The 15,419-nt window shown below is 42.5% G+C and overlaps 1 protein-coding gene across 10 annotated transcripts in view; it reads right to left on the bottom strand.

The window, feature by feature from the left end:
• Positions 1–6,347: 6,347 nt before the first annotated feature.
• SRCIN1 (SRC kinase signaling inhibitor 1) overlaps positions 6,348–15,419 on the bottom strand; it is a 324,300-nt gene continuing 315,228 nt past the window's right edge. For all 10 annotated transcript variants that reach the window (XM_063138579.1, XM_063138580.1, XM_063138586.1 and 7 more), the window contains 2 exons: positions 11,209–11,349; positions 6,348–6,678 (listed from right to left, as the gene is read on the bottom strand). In XM_063138579.1, the coding sequence (XP_062994649.1) occupies positions 6,544–6,678; positions 11,209–11,349 (276 nt within the window). In that variant the 3' untranslated portion in view covers positions 6,348–6,543. The remainder of the gene's footprint in view (positions 6,679–11,208; positions 11,350–15,419) is intronic.

Genomic DNA, 15,419 nt, shown 5'->3' with positions numbered 1-15,419 from the left:
AAGGGGTTTCTTGTCCACATAAGTGATTGTGAAAAAAGTTAGAGCTTTTGATTACGTGTTGTTGTAGCAGAGAACAAGTGAGTGATCCTTTTTTGTCATAATGGCTTTCACATCATCCTAAAGTGGCATTGTCTGTAAATCCTGTGCCTTGGATTTTGCTACTCTGTGGATCTAGCAATGCCTCTCATGTATCCCTGATGGTAGATACATAGCTAATTTTGAACTGAAACCATTCTTCATTTTCCTCTCGAACCCTTGGATATTTGCTATGTGTTCTTGTGGAGTGAATGTAATAGGTGCTGCTGCCTGTGAAACTCATAATTAAAAAATCTTTGGTCACCACAAGCTTATCTCTTATTGAAGGGATTGCATAATTGTTAGGAAATTGCCATATTCTAGAATACCCCCCCCCCCACAAAACAGGCATCTGTTGAAGCTCAGAGAACAAACATTCTAAAGGCATATCTACATGTCTTTGTCATGGTTTGCTCCCCAAATTCCTGGAAACTGCAGATTGCTTAGGTGCTAAAAAATCTCTGAGAGATCCCGAATCCATCTCAAAGAACTATAGCTCCCAGGGTTCCCTGGCATTTACACCTGTAAATATGCTGTAGGAGTAAGTTGTTAATGTCGTTTACAGCAAAATCTTACCACAAGGTGAGAAATCTGCTCATTTCAGATTTCCTTTGGGGCCTCTTGTTCCTATAAATATGCCTCCCTAAACTTTTAAGAGTGCATTTATATGAAGTGACCGCAGATGAACTGCATCAACTTCTCGCTACAGGGTGAGATTTTTTAAATTATTAATTATCATCATCATCATCATCATACTGAGTCTTTCTAAAGATGAAGCCCATCTCACCAAGCCTTGGTCTTCAAATGGAAACCTTGACATTTACAGCCAGTATGGTGTAGTGGCTAGAGTGTTGAACTGGGAGTCGGGAGATCAGGGTTCTAGTCCCCACTCGGCCATGGAAACCCACTGGGTGACTTTGGGCCAGTCACGGACTCTCAGCCCAACCCACCTCACAGGGTTGTTGTTGTGTAGGGTGACCATATGAAAAGGAGGACATGGCTCCTGTATCTTTAACAGTTGTATTGAAAAGGAATTTTCAGCAGGTGTCATTTGTATATATGGGGAATCTGGGGAAATTTCTTCATCACAGCAGTTAAAGCTGAAGGTGCCCTGCCCTCTTTTAAATCTGGTCACTCTAGTATAGCTCCTGCAGCTTTAACTGTTGTGATGGAGAGGAAATTTCACCAGGTTCTCCATATATACAAATGACACCTGCTGAAATTCTCTTTTCTACGCAAGTGTTAAAGATACAGGAGCCCTGTCCTCTTTTTCATATGGTCACCCTATTGTTGTGAAGATAAAATAGGAGGTTTATTGGGTTCCTTGAAGGAAAAAAAGTGGGATACTTTGTATTTAAATAACAATGGGTTGGATCCAGACTTAGTCATACTTAGACTAGACCTACTGAAATCAATGGGACTTAAGTTAGCCATGACTAATTTAAGACCCATTGATTTAAGTCGGTCTACTCTAAATATGACTTAAATTTGGATCTAATCCAATAATTGTAACAGTAAAATAATAATAGGCCAGTTTCATATTGCTTGAAACCCAGCGCTCCAAGTAAAGCAGGGGAGGAAGTGGGATAATTTCATTTTAAATTAGGCCAGACCCAATTCAGCTTGTGGCCCACGCACCATCTTTGTAATCAAGCTATATACTCACAAGCTTAAATTTTAGTACACTAACTTCACAGCTTGAAATACTTACAGTTAGTTATCATCATAAAATGAATAGTTACTCCAGCGCCTGTTTCCATATTCTAATCTTGCTTGAACCGTGGGCTGTTCTAGGGAGCTGGGTGAAGCAGCAGGCACGTGGATAGACAGCTTCCTCTTCCTGCAATGCCCTCCTGCTGGGCTTGGGGCTTCAGCTGGTGGAGGATGAGGAAGCTGTCTACATGAGTGCCTGCCTCTGCCCGCTCCTAACAGCAATGCTGAGTCACATCACACTTTGCGGGGTTTACCATTCATTGAAAGTAAGGGTAAAAGAAGTCCCATTTTGCTCACAAGGCATGTCTCAAGTAAGTCTTGAGCATTGTGTAAATAGCTATGGCTTCCTCTGAGGAACCTTGGAAGCTGGAGGTTTTGCAAAAAGGCTGCCAGCGATCTGTTTTCTGTATCCATTCCCCACCTCCCAAAACATGATAATGGATTTAATTCAGGGCTGTTGAGTCGGAGTCGGAAGCAATTCTTCATAGAATCATAGAATAGCAGAGTTGGAAGGGGCCTACAAGGCCATCGAGTCCAACCCCCTGCTCAATGCAGGGATCCACCCTAAAGCATCCCTTACTGATGCTTGTCCAGCTGCCTCTTGAAGGCCTCTAGTGTGGGAGAGCCCACAACCTCCCTAGGTCACTGGTTCCATTGTCGTACTTTGTCTTGGGTTACTGGAGTCGGAGTCAGAAGCAATTCTTGGGTTATTGGAGTCGGAGTCGGTAAAAATGTACCGACTCCAACTCCTAATAAATTTAAATTGTATATAGAGTTGCGATATGTATATTCACTTGAATTTTATATTCAAATGATACTTTAATCTCGAAAAAGGTTTATGTTACTTATGTACCTAACTGAGTTCATTTCTTTTAAAATGGCCATTTGTTAAGTTGTTTTAGGTGTTCAATTGTTTTTTACTTTTTTGTAGTTTTGACTTTGATATCAAAGTATATACTTTAGATTTTTGAACTATGTAGTAGAGAAAGTTGTTCCTGATTTTCTTTATAGTTTCACATCCTATTACTTTATTCTCTATAGTCTTTTGATAAACTGCCCAGAGAACTTCGGCTACGGGGCGATATAAATGCAATTAAATAAATAAATAAAAATATAACCTCATTGTTTTCATTTTTGGGCTTCTTTAATAAATAAAATAAAATAAACCAGAATGTCTTAGCTATAGCCTTTAGACCCGGGCTTTAACAGGTTAGGGTTCTAAAAAGTTGTGTGCTTGCAGTCGATGTAGAAAATATATAGGAAATTTATTTCCTATATCATTATATAATTAAAGGAGTCAGAGGTGCCATGAATAAAGGAGTTGGAGGTTTTCTGTGCCGACTCCACAGCCCTGATTTAATTTATATCCCATCTTATCCCATCTCCTCCTCGCCCCCAAATGGCGCTTAAGGTAACATCTTTTGCAAGGTTCTTTGGGAGCTAAAAGTCATGGTGGAGAAGTCGATTATTAAGTTGACATTCCCTTAAAGTTCATTATGAGTGGCTCAAAAAATCCTCCTCTGTTGCCAGTCCTTTGGCTCCTTTCTGCTGCAAAAAATAAAAATAAAAAAATTGCAAGGAGATGAAAGATGCAGAGATAGTGAGCAGTGCACGCTCCATTTCTGCTAGTGGCATACATAAAAGGGGAGGATGAAAATAACAGACAATGGCAAACAAATGTGGACAGTCGTAGAGATGGAACGTTAGCTTAGCGGAAGGATTTCTAAACTCTGAAAAGCACAACCCAGCAGGAATCCTCCTGTGCAGGCCCCATCAGGAATGGGAGCTGCCTGAGAGCAAGGAATTACCTGGTGGATTGAGCCCTCTAGCTCTATTTGCATCATCACCACCACCACCACCTTGATAGTTTCTAAAGCACAAAGAGCTACGTACATAATTTTACTGGGAAAAAGCCACACCATTCTCCCCCCCCCTCCCCCGGCCCCTAAATATACTAGACACAACAAGAATTTCATATTCTTTTCTTTTTTCAATATTTATATATATATATTTATATTACGTATATTATATATATATAATATGTAAATATATTTCTTAAAACAAATATATAAAATGTTAAGACACTTCACTTAAATGTAAAGAGGTTGCTTTTTTTCATGTTTGTCTGTTTTGCAATCCCAAGAAATTGCATTGTGTGGACTGTGTTGTTACATATTTAATTTTTTTGACTTTTTTTTAAACTTTGTTATTCAAAAAAAGCTCTCTTAAAATTTTTATACAAAAATGATTTACAAAAAAAGGAAAAGAAGAAAAACCATAAAAAAACAAACACCCGTATTCCTCCCACCAAAAAATCCCAATAATAAAATTAAAAAGGACAAGCTAGTCAACAAAGCAAGGAGTGATTACATCTTGTATTATGTTGCATACAGACTCTTCATTTCTTTTCTCTCTCTCTTTTTTTTACAATAGCACACCATTTTGCTATACATGTAGATGCGCACCCTTGCATGTGCACACATGCCTGTCAGATATTTCTTCATCTGCTCTCTGTGCTTAACATTTTTGGGCTTAATTCCAGGGTAAGTTCCCCTGTGCAAACATCACTGAAAGGAACGGAAGTTGTGCAAGAACACGGTCACGCACTTGCGCGCAGCGCCCATTCATTGAATGGTGTTTGTGCAGGATGGCACCTCCCCTGGATTGTGCCCTTGCTTCCCTCTTTAAGGAACATGCCCCCACCCACTTTGGCCTCCCCTTCTGAACACACATGCATACTGTACTTGTATTTGAAGAAATCCTTCATGACCACAAACCATCCTCCATCTTTCTTGCTAGTCCTGCCGGTATTTTGTTGCTTGGCGCTTGTGACCCAGCCGTTAACATATATAACATTCTCTCCCCCCACCCACCTATCTCCATCACTGTGCTGTAACTTCTCCCCCCTTCAGTTCCCTGCTGTGCTTTCTGCAGCACAAATGCCATGCAGAATTGTTAAGGAAACCACTAAAGCTTCCACATCCCATAAGTCAAAGAAATATATCTCCAACAACCCACTGGACCGTTCATTCAAACCTGACTTTTCTATTCGACTCGAAGATGAAAGTTCCCATCTTTCATAGTAAATAGCAAACTTTTAGCTAATCGCCCCATAAGTAGTACTACTCCATAAGTAGTAAAGATCCATCCAGTTTGGGTTGATTCTTCCAGAGCCTGCTACTCTGATACAGTCTTGTTTGTGGGGGGAAATCCACTGGGAAATTCTCCTATTGAAATGAAGGACTTTCCCAAGAGTTCTGTGTTTCTCTCCACTGCCCTGCCATTCTCTTCTCCTAGCACCAATGCCAACATAGGTGAAGGAGAAACCTGCCAACAGCAGACTACATCAACACCATATGGAGCTCCACTTTCTACTCATGAAGGAATCTCGCGTTGGAATAACATGATCTCACCCATCTCCACCCCTGCCCACCAAAAACTCGTGCTTAGAAAAGGCAGGATACGGTTTTGTCTCTTTCAGTCCTCCACAAATTCTCCCCAAACTCTCCATTTCCCTTATCACCCAGCTTCTTTGATACCCTGACACCCTTGTCTCCCTGACTTCTGCCTCCTATTTAGCATTCCACACATTTTGAGGGCTCGTTCCCCTCTCACATATATGGTAATTGAACAGACAGTTAAAGTGCTACATTATGTGGATTAATTTCATAGGAAGCATGACTTTCTGTTTCCAGACCCTGTTCTCAACATTGTTCAGGTAAACCTTCTGCTACCTACTGTGGCTGTGACCCTTCTTATAACAGTTTCCCCCATCCCCACCCCTCCTTTTTAACAGTTGGTTGCTTCTGCATGGTTGAGAAGTTGGGGGTGGAGGCATTATTACAGGCTTAAAGTTGTAGTGCTTTTTCAAGTCTTTGTTCTTCTTCCAAATTTAATCCAATGGCTTGGAAGAAAAAACAGACACACCAATTTGTGATACAAGCACACTCACGCATACCCACCCACCCCATTCCAAAACAGTCTTTGATACAGCAAGTAAACAACAGAAACCCACAAAATGGAAGCACACACATGCCCCAAAGTCAAAACACCATTGATTCATGAATGACTCGGCACACACCTACAAGGATCCACGTTAATCAATTAATTACAACTATTTTTGTTTAAATGTAAGGAAAGATGAATAGCAGCAAATGTCCATGGGGTTCTGAGGCATCTTCAGAAACTGGTTTCTCCCCACCCCTTCTACATGTTCCCCTCCCCCACACCCCCTTAAAGGAGTAGCAAAGATGAGCATTGCCCAACGTCCTTGTTGCTTGGAGTCTGTGGAACTGGCAAAAATTCTCAAATGTTCTTTATACATAAACAACATAAATTGCCAGAGTAGAAAAGTGAGGTTGGGATGGGTGGGGAGTGGGGCAAGGGGAGGGGCAGCTCTGAGGAGAAACAGAAAACACCCGGTCAGCCACGTTATAGCAAGGAAAAGAATAAGTAGGTTGGTCAATTTGGAGAGGAATATGAGATAGTAAATTGGCCATTCTGGAGCACATGGTGAAAATGACATTTTTGGGAGCGGGAAGCAAGTCACAAGGTCAGCCATTTTGGAGGAGGCAGTGGGACCACAGGTTGGCCTTTTTGAAGGAACTCTAAGGGGAAGGACTTCTCCAGGTGCCTCCGTAAGATCTGGGGAGGCGGGAATCATGAAGAGAGATGCAAGGCCTCCCCAGTCCCCACCCACCCCCTTGGTAGCAGTAAACAGGAAAACAACTGAATGAGAAGTTGGTAAAGGAGCTTTTAGAATGAAATGGAGGAGTTCCGTGACCCAAAGGAAGTCAGGACTGGGATGGAAGTTCTGCCCGAAGAAGGTTTTTCTGAGACTGGGCTTGAAGTCTCATTCATCGTGCTAGGGTCCTTGGTTGATCTAGCGGCCTAGAAAGAAAAGCAAGATTCAGGGAAAAGAAGAAGGAGGAGGGAGGAAAAGGAAAAGGGGGGAAAAACCAAACATTTTCCTCTTGGAAGGAGAGAGAGAAAGAAAGAGAGCGAGAGAGAGAGAAGGAAAGTAAGAGGGACGGGGACAGAGTGGGGGCTAGTTAGGAAAATTTCTTTTAGAAGCAGTAGCATTGGCTAGGCTTGAGGCAAAAGGTCCATTTGACAAAAGCAGAGTACAAGATGAATTGATTTCTATAGGTTTACTGGACGAAGGAAAGGAGTGATTGTTAGAGGAGGTAAAGGAGTCAAAAGAAAACAAAAATAAATAGAGAGACAGAGGAGGAAACGGACAAATACGTAGGCAGGCAACGAAAGGGAGGGCAGGGCAAGGGAATGGGGAGGGACAAGAATTGAAATGTTAGTTTGTGGCCATGGACACCATGTTAGAACGACAACAATACTCATTTAGCTAAGGCGAGCAGGAGGGAAATTTGGGGAATAGCAGAAGGGAGGGACAAAATGCAGGTTACCGCAGAGGTGCTGTTTATCAGAGGTAGCCCCAAATGGACTGTTGTTTGGTTGCTCAGCTATGTTGGAGAGTTCGAGGGGTGCCATCTTGTTTTGGGGTGTGTCCTCAACTTGCAAGCCGGAATTTGGATTGGGAACAGAGAGAGGGAAGCAGTGCTCATTTTTAATGACAAGTTGTGTTACATTTTTAGCTCTCATAGTTGCAAAAGGATGGGGGTGGGGGAAAGAGGAAAGATAGGTGTGAAAGGCATATGAGAATAAAATTGAAAGCAATAATGAGCAAGAAGGCTTTCCTCTTGTAATGACTATTTTAAGAAAAGTTTTAATATCTTAGATGTTGGCCATTTTTTAATCCAAAGGTTCCTGCCTAGGGATTGATTTTGACGTAATGTTTTTCTTCCACATGTAAATATTATGTTGTTTGAAATGGAAAATCCTTTGGATTTTGCCCAAAAGATCCGTGAGCAAGAACAGACAGGAATCTAGTTGCCTGCCTGTTGCTCTTTTCTAAAAAAACAAAACCCAAAGACCAATGAGCTGGAAGGGACCTAATGTCTAATATCCAATGTAACGCTTTGGCAGCAAAAGGAATCCATCCCTAGCACTCACCCATCCGCCTACATCCCCAGTGATGACCACCCCTGAATATAGGACTGGAAGTGACCCTAAGCATTCCTCCTGTCTCACAGATATAGGCAACCTAACTAAAGACCTTCATGGGTGAAGGTTCCACAGTCCTTCATGTCTGTTCAACCAAGGATATTCCACAATGGAGGAAAACTTTTATGTGAGAATTGTCCTCCCACTGGCCCTAAAATATGTCAACTCTGTCAGTTAGACCTCCCCCACCCCCGACTGCCATTTTGATGCAAAAGGAACCAATAAGAAGCATCTAATACTTTGGCGACAGAAACGTGTGTGTCATGGGAAGCTCTCAGCCAACTGAAGGCCTCCGCAGAACACACCAGCTGGTCTGTCATCTCAGGCCCCTGCTTCCGCTCTAGCTCAGGCATACGGGCAAGTTCTTCTAGGGCACCTGCATGAAGATGCAATGCAACCACACAACTGACCCATGAAAATAGCACTGGAGAAGACCTGGGATTGATACATGTTCCATGGCTACTACTTAGGCAAACAGCACCTGTGCTTTGTGGCAGAGGGGTTCAGACTGTGGTTAATATTTAGATGCATGGAGTTAAGGTGAAGGGGGCTGTGCAGGAGAAACTGTGGGGGTTGCATTTTTTTTTTTTTAGTGACAGTCCCATTTTGCTCACAAGGCATGTCTCAAAATAGACTGAAAAGCTCACAGCCATCCATCCACAGGTCTGGGGAGGATGGAGTGGTCTTCTGTGTGTCTATAGGTAGCACAGAATGAGCAAAACAAAGGGCTCTGTAGAGAAACAGGCTGGGAACAGAGGGAAGGAAGCGTCCATGGGCTTTGCCATTCATCATACAGATCCGGCATGACAAAAACAGCCAAGAACAGCAGGGACTCTGGGAAATGAACTAGCATATCAAATGTGCCAGGAGAGTGACAGGGGAGGAAAGAAGAACAGGATTTGAGGTGGGGGTGGGGCAGAGTCAAGTCTTGAGGAACAAAGGAAGGGAGGAACAGGTAGAGATGGTGTTGTGGTTTAAAGGATGAAAAACCGGCGGTTGTTACCTTGCTTTGTGGCCTCAGAAAGTTGGCCAGCCACTGGGCACACTGTTAGCGTCGGCAAGAACACAGAAGCGTGTGAACCCAGCTGAACTCTACTGGCCTAACCATTAAGACCCCAACCAATGCTAATGCACGTGGGCAATCTGAGGGCAGGGAGTCTGGATAGATAGTGAACAGGGTTTCCGTAGGGAATACAGAACCATCCCTGGCCAATGCATAGCTGCATATACTTATGCAAAATTTAGATATTTGAAATGGCCAATTACCTCATGTTGAGACAGAACATGGCACAAGTTAATGTTGAGGCACAATCAAGCAGGGTTAAATGTATCTGATTGTGTGGCTTGCAGCCATGTCTGAGGGTGTTTAAAATATAATCCTAGCCCCTCACCACCACCACCACCTTTTCATGAGAACCAGCATGGGGAGAGAAGGTTTAGCCTTTCCTCCTTGAACTGCATTCCCAATCCTCTCCTTGTGCTGCAATTAGCAATGGAAATAAAGCTTCCATCGGCCCCAATGGGAGTTTTTTTCCCCCTATCGCTAATTGCATTGCGAAGACAGTATCTGGTGGGATATTGTCCCCGCATTGTGGGATAGGAAGGGTTAAACCTCCCCTTTTCGCATGCTGTGGTCCCAATAGCAATGAACAATGCAATCAACATAATATCTGGATAGGCCCTCGACTCAATCTGACAAAAAACCCACAAGAATCTTGTGGCACTAAAGCTCATGCCACAATCAATAAGTAATGTTGCAATCCTATACCCTGTTTCCTGGGAGAAGGCCCTACTGAACTCAACGGGACTTTTTTCTGAGCAGACACGTATAAGATTGCACTGTTAATCTTTAAGGTGCCACAAGAATCTCTCTTAGACATATAAATCTACAAAATGGTGTAGAGGACTGCTAATAATAATAATAATAACAATAATAATAATAATACATTTTGATAAATAATAATGGCAACAGATGCAAAGGCTTAGATTATTAACCCTTTAATATCTAACTACTGGATAGTTCTCCTGCTAAAGCTTCATTGAAATGAACTAACTGGGCTCTTCTTGCGCAGGCTTCCATTCATTTCAATGTGAAGGCACAGGAGAACGGCAGTTAAATTGCTGCTGTTATTATTTTAATCATTCATAACACACTTTTTTTTTACAATTATGATACAATTATCAATGTCTGTCATTATGGTAAGTGGGGGTGGGGTGGAAAAAGTATGTGGCAAGGACCCCTCGGGGGCATAAAACATCTGCACAGGGGGACCCAGTGTTGCATCTGGTTGCATCTCTAGCCGTGGAGGCCAGGCCAGTGTTAGGGAAGGAGGGCAGGCTTTGCCCTCAGCTCTCCAGGATGAATGACAACCATTCACTTATGCTTTTATTCGTTCGAAAGTGGTCCAACAAACCAATACGTTTTCCTTCCTCTCCCCGCTGCAAACAATGCATCCCTCTTTTGTCTTTTCTTTTCTGAATATGCAGCTCTTCTCTGTGTATGCCACAAGCAGGGAAGGAGTTGGGGCATACGCACATGGTTGTGTGGTGAAATGGGGGGGGGAGGTGAACATGGATTCGATCACATCACATCTAATACCACCCCTTTCCTTGCAGGGAAGACAGTCTCTGCTAATGTGTTGGATAGCATTTTAAAATGTTTTTAAACATGGCCATCTCAATAGCAGGCACTCACCTATCCCAAGCAAAACAAAACAGCAAGGTGAGCAACCAAGTGGTTCAGTTTATGGGGTCATAATCGGGCAGGGGAAAGTCTTAACCTTACAAGATGGTGGATTCCAGCTGGTGATGCCTGAAATCCAGAAGGCTCACCTGAAAGTTGCATGCACATGGAACTTAGCAGCTGAGGAACAGGACCTACGTTTGAGGCAGATGTGAGTTCTATTCTGACTTCAGAAGACACCCATGGAAAATATTTTTTTCTCAGGTTTGGCTTCTGCCTCTGTTATATGTATGCCTATGGATAGTAGAACCCCATCTCTCTTCCTCTATGTCCACTGTCACTGCCACAATACAAATCTGTAACCCTTCATACATTTACCCAGTGGTGGGCAGGAAGAAGATGTACTCATAATGACTGAAACCACACTTCAAATCCAGAGCATGCTCCCAAGGGCCATAAAGAATTTGCATTCAAAGCTGATGCAGGTATGCCTCATTCCCCCCACCCCCATCCCACCCCCAAGGAGACAGGATCAACTCTCTCCTGCCAACCCTCCATTTGCCTCTGCCCAAATACAAAAATGAAGGGGTCCTAACTCAGCCTGTCCACACCCCAGTGCTCCCAGAAGAGGGTGGTGTGGCCGCCTACAGATAGACTACCTGTTGTTGGCCCTGGATGCGCATGTATTCCATGCGTTGCTTTATGTGTTTGCTTTTGTCTGGGCTGCCTTGCTGGGTTTGCTTCAGTCGGGATGCTGGATTGACCATCTTCATGGCAGGAATTGAGACGCCGCCACCACTCTGGAGAAAGAACAAATGAAACAATGATGTTGGGGAGGGGTTAAGAAAACAAGGCTTCTAGTAGCGTATATAAAAAATAGGTTAAGGGCTTGCCATTGGGCTCTGCTGCTGCGGTTTCATGGAATGAGCTGGCTGGCCGGCCCCTGTTGTCTCCTCCCAAATCCATCTTTCTCTCCCCCTCACTGACTGAGCTGCTATGGAATATCCCAGAACATTCCAACTGCACAGGAAGAATCTGTCTGCAGGAGAATTTTAACACTCAGCTCAGCATCTATGGAGGAGTTGAAAAAGCTATTTACCTCTTGCTAGTGTTCTGCTAGAGGAGAGGTAGTTCATGGAGTCAAATCTGCTTAAATTTGGATTGTACACATGACTTCATGCTCTGCAGCAAAGTACAATAAGTTTTGAAGGCAAACAAAATATATTCCCATCAATACTACCTCACTGAGCATATCATAACTTTGGGGTCTGGTGATGTGCCAGAAAAAGAACCATTTTACTCCAGATCTCACAAGACTCATAAAATTACAGAATAGGAATCTTGTACTATCATTCACATTCAAAGGACAATTGATTTGGTAAGAAAAAAAATGTCTTTGCTCTTATTCTCACCCCCACTTTGTTTGCCAGTCTGGAAATGCATGAGAGGTTCAGGGAGCAGAAAGAGTTGAATGAAGGATCAGAGAAGGGTCAAAACCAGATAGTTGAACAGCAGAAAACAGAAGAATGAAGAAGGGTTTTAGCTATGGATTTCTCCACACATTTGCCCTGATCTAGTATATGTAACACATATGCAGAAATGGTTTTCCACGGACAGATTTGTTATGCATAATAATCGTGATATTAATCACACCTCCCCCTCTCCCATACTAGGGCCTGAAAATATGTTAAAGCCATTAAAATCACTATTTAAACAACAGGAAACTGTCTAAATAAATACCAAATTATTAAAATCATAATATCAGCCAATGCTTAGAAGATTGTCATAAGATTATAATTTATCCATTCAAGCCCAGGAGGAAAAAGAATGTCTTCACCATTCTCCAAAAACCCTGAAATGTCCAGCTAAGTTGGATGTTCAGTGCCAGCCCAAGATACTTTACTGCCTAAAACGGGACACAAATGGAACCTCCCTACAATTAGGGCCAATACTATAAACAGTCTTGTTCGACCAGACATCAATTCCTGCCTTCATCGGTAACCCCCTCATCCACTCGCTTGCCATGGCGAACCCTGCAGAGGTACCAAGAAAGAGCCTGCAACCATGAACTATCCATGTCTACTCAAAAGTAGGCACCACTGAGTTCAATGGGACTTACTCCCAGGTAAATGTGCATAGGAGTGCAGCCTAGGTGAAAATGGGCCATCATCATTTGAACAGCATTTCTTTTGGACTACTATCATATAGATTTGCAGGTTTTTGAGGCATTGCAAAAACCTGCTTAATCTGTTTACCACAGGCAATCGTGGGATGAGTGGACACATTCACTGAGCGACTAAGCCTACATCATACTGTATTCTCTTCACCAGCTGATTTCAACACACTCTTGAACATGGATGCAAATGACTTCACCCAGCAACAGACTAGCACATGTATGTGTCCTTCCAGCTATAGAACTTACCATTCAACAGCCTGTGTATGTTCTTATGCATTAGGTATTGTCTATCTATCTGTGTGTGAGCAGCCTTTTCCCAGCTTGCAGCACATGCATATCCTTATGTGGGTAAGGCATGGATGCTGGATGCAGCCTTTCGAATCTGCTCGGTTCTGCAGTTCCATGTTTGGAAAGTTACTGCACATGGATTGAGAGTGCTGAACTGAGGCTTTTGATCTTGAGCCACATTTATTTGTCAGTATGAGAAACCTTCCCCAGTGCTCTGGATGCTGGTCAAAAGAGAATGTGGGGCTATATCCAAGAGCTTAATATTTAGCTCTGAGCCAAAGGCCACACTTTCTTCTCTGCCTGCACCGATCCCGCAAGTAATAATTATTTTTAGAAAATGAGTAGAAATGTTTCTTTCTCGAGGTCTGTAAAAACAGTGGTGTTCAGACATTGCACAAAACCATAATTTAACGTGATAAGAAGAAGTTGCAACTTGCACATTTCCTCCTCCCTTCTCCACCTCTGGTGCAGCCATGAGATTTCGTTTCCTATTAATTACAGTTTAGTGTTTCAGCCAAATCCTAAATGATGGTTGAAGCTAACTAAGATTCCTTGTTTAAACAAGTTAGCTTAATAAACCATGGTTTGAGTGCTTTGTCTGAACTGAGCCAGTATGTTTTAGAGTATTACTGGTTTTTGCATTGCATTTCAAGTCTATTTCATTCTTCTGTAGTTTTTTCAAGTTCGGTGCCACTCCTATGCCCGAAAGCACCATCATTCTGCAATTCCATACCTTTTGAATTTCAACTGCATAATAATTGCAATAATAACAAAACAGCATTTGGTGCAGAATTCAGAATCCTAAAAATCTCAGATTTCATTATTTTTAAAGCAAGTTTCTAGCCCTTAGACAATGATTGGCAAAATTTTAGCAGGCTTAGGCATAGTAGATGGAACAGGATTTCCAGCTTCAATACATAGCTCTCAGCATGTCTGATGACTAGCAAAAATATGCTTGATTTGCATATTTTATGCAGGTTGCAGCTTTCTTTGGCAAAGACTTTAGATTCCCTTGATGGAAAGAGTTGTGTGAGTGTGCAGAGAATAACAAATAAATAAATAAGGATTAAAATCCCAACCTCTTCTAGAGCTTAGCATAGGTTATCACTAGGAAACTAATCAAACTAATTGAGTTCTCCAATAAAAAAATCACGTATTAGGGAAAATAATATTTAAAAATGCATTATATTAGGAAAATTAATTACAAAAATTGTATATAAGCCAAAATACATATATTAGGATAAATGGACACAAAAATGTGTATACATTTTCATAATTCTCAATGTCTGGGACACACTAAACTTTGAATTTGAAAAACTCCCCATGTTTGGGATAAATGAAACTTAACATTGGAACAATGAGAAACTGAGGGAAAACGAATTTGACGGATTCGTCCATCCTTAGTTGCAACATCTTGCAGTGAGCAAGCCACAAATACCTCCCTAAATATATATCAGTGAGACTCAGGCTAAGACCATGGGTTGACATGGCCAGCATCCCTGCATGCCGGGCTTCTGCTTAGACCTTTGGGTGTTGAACATGAAGTTCTGAAGAGGGGGGCTGTAAATGCATTCAGCAGAACGCACTTAGAGTTCCCATGATTGGAAATCCTTATGAGGCAGGGTTCACAATCAAGGGAACTCTGCTGATCATGCGATAGTCTAAGTCAGTGGTTCCCAAAGTGGGCAGTACCGCCCCCTTGGGGGTGGTGGGATTGCATAGGGGGGCGTTAAGAGGCAAGGGGTGGCAGGGGGGCGCTTGAGGTGGTCTTTTCCGAGAAGCGTCTCTCCAGAAGGTCTTAAAACCCAGGGACATTTTTATGGGAGAAGGTAGTTTGGTCCCAAGCCATATAGGGGAAGAATCCACACATGTATTAATACCGTTTAAGAAGAGTCCTTTTAACGGTGAATTGAAATGTTTCAAAAGCATCAAAACGCTAATGAAGAGACATACCCTGCTTGGTGTGCCCCGCCACGCTGGCTGCAAAACAGAGGCATTCGCTCTCTTTTCCCTCCCTCCCTCAGCAAGCCTGCGGCGGGTGCTTCAGATTTTGAATAAATATTCAATTAATTGTTACTGTTTTGAATTTTATTGTTATTATTTTCCTTAGTGGGTCGTTGAAAACCGCTATTCTGAATAATGATTTTTATAGTGTAGGGTAGGGGCCACTGGACATGAGTTTGTGGAACCAAGGAAGAGGTGACCTGAAAAAGTTTGGGAACCACTGGTCTAACTGGATATTGGGCAGGCAGGGACTTGGGGGCTGAGGCTACATGCATGCTCACGGCTCCCTACACATGGTATATGTTGTCTCGCCTGTTGCATTAACAGGATTAGAAGTGTTTCATCTGGGCTGGGCTGGGCCTTCAGTTTATGATTAGTCACAAGGCTCCTGGTTATTTTGAT

This window comes from Elgaria multicarinata, chromosome 11 (genome assembly GCF_023053635.1).
Source record: "Elgaria multicarinata webbii isolate HBS135686 ecotype San Diego chromosome 11, rElgMul1.1.pri, whole genome shotgun sequence".
NCBI classification, from domain to species: Eukaryota; Metazoa; Chordata; class Lepidosauria; order Squamata; family Anguidae; genus Elgaria; species Elgaria multicarinata.
The sequence above is the reverse complement of the archived record's forward strand: the minus strand, read 5'-3'. Positions and strand labels throughout refer to the sequence as shown.